This window comes from Chaetura pelagica, unplaced genomic scaffold (assembly GCF_000747805.2).
Source record: "Chaetura pelagica isolate M959 unplaced genomic scaffold, ChaPel_1.0 scaffold363, whole genome shotgun sequence".
Lineage (NCBI taxonomy): Eukaryota > Metazoa > Chordata > Aves > Apodiformes > Apodidae > Chaetura > Chaetura pelagica.
This window is the reverse complement of record NW_009952720.1, coordinates 952,805-953,589: the sequence shown is the minus strand read 5'-3', so window position 1 is coordinate 953,589 and position 785 is coordinate 952,805. Positions and strand designations below refer to the sequence as shown.

The 785-nt window shown below is 48.0% G+C and overlaps 1 protein-coding gene across 1 annotated transcript in view; it reads left to right on the top strand.

Moving 5' to 3' along the window:
- Nucleotides 1-192: 192 nt before the first annotated feature.
- Nucleotides 193-785, top strand: part of TDRD5 (tudor domain containing 5) — a 15,638-nt gene continuing 15,045 nt past the window's right edge. The window contains exon 1 of the mRNA XM_009994673.1: nucleotides 193-403. Coding sequence (XP_009992975.1) covers nucleotides 193-403 — 211 coding nt within the window. The remainder of the gene's footprint in view (nucleotides 404-785) is intronic.

Sequence of the window (785 nt, the reverse complement as noted above, 5' to 3'; positions counted from 1 at the left end):
GGGTGTGAACCCAAAGAGTGGCCGTTCCAGGGGTGCAGGGGGGTTTGGGGGTGGCTCTGGGTGAACCTGGCTGGGTTTCCTCACCAGGCTGGGTTTCCTCACCAGCTTTCAGGTGCTAAATGGTTGGTCGTTTTGTTTTTTATCCCCCCCCACCCCCGCTTTAGTGCAGACAGTTCAAAGCAGGCACAGCTGATGGAGGTGCTGAAGAAGGAGGTGAGGTCGTTGCTAGTGGCTGCCAAAGAGGGTTTGACCCCCTCAGAGCTGGAACGTGACTACGTGGCCATGATTGGAAAACCTCTCCCTGTCCACGGCCTGGGCTTTCGGTCCACCTTGGAGCTGGTGGAGAATATGCCTGAAGTTGTCAGGGTCTGCCCTTATGAGAAAGGCACTTTTATCCTCAGAGGTGAGGTTTTGTTTCTTTAGAGGAGTTGTTTGGAACCACATAACTGGTATGAAGGGTTGCTCCAAAACGAGCAGGATTCATTCCCAGAGCTGTAGGTCACATACCTGTTACTCTTTTGTTTTCATATAGCTCTGTTTAATTTATTGTCTTTGATGTTTCTGCCTGTATTTGGATTTGCCTTTTAGTGCTTTTCTGCTCTTCTGGAAAATCACACAGGCTTCCAGTTATTTTTCTACATTTTGCATTTAGTTTAGAAACTACTGTGATGTTTTTTGTGGCTACATTAGAACTTGTAAGCTTGACTTTTCCTATAAATGCAGACCACAGCAGGAGCCAAAACCAGGGATGGGGCTTCCAGGGAGAAGCTGTAAACCTTTCCCTA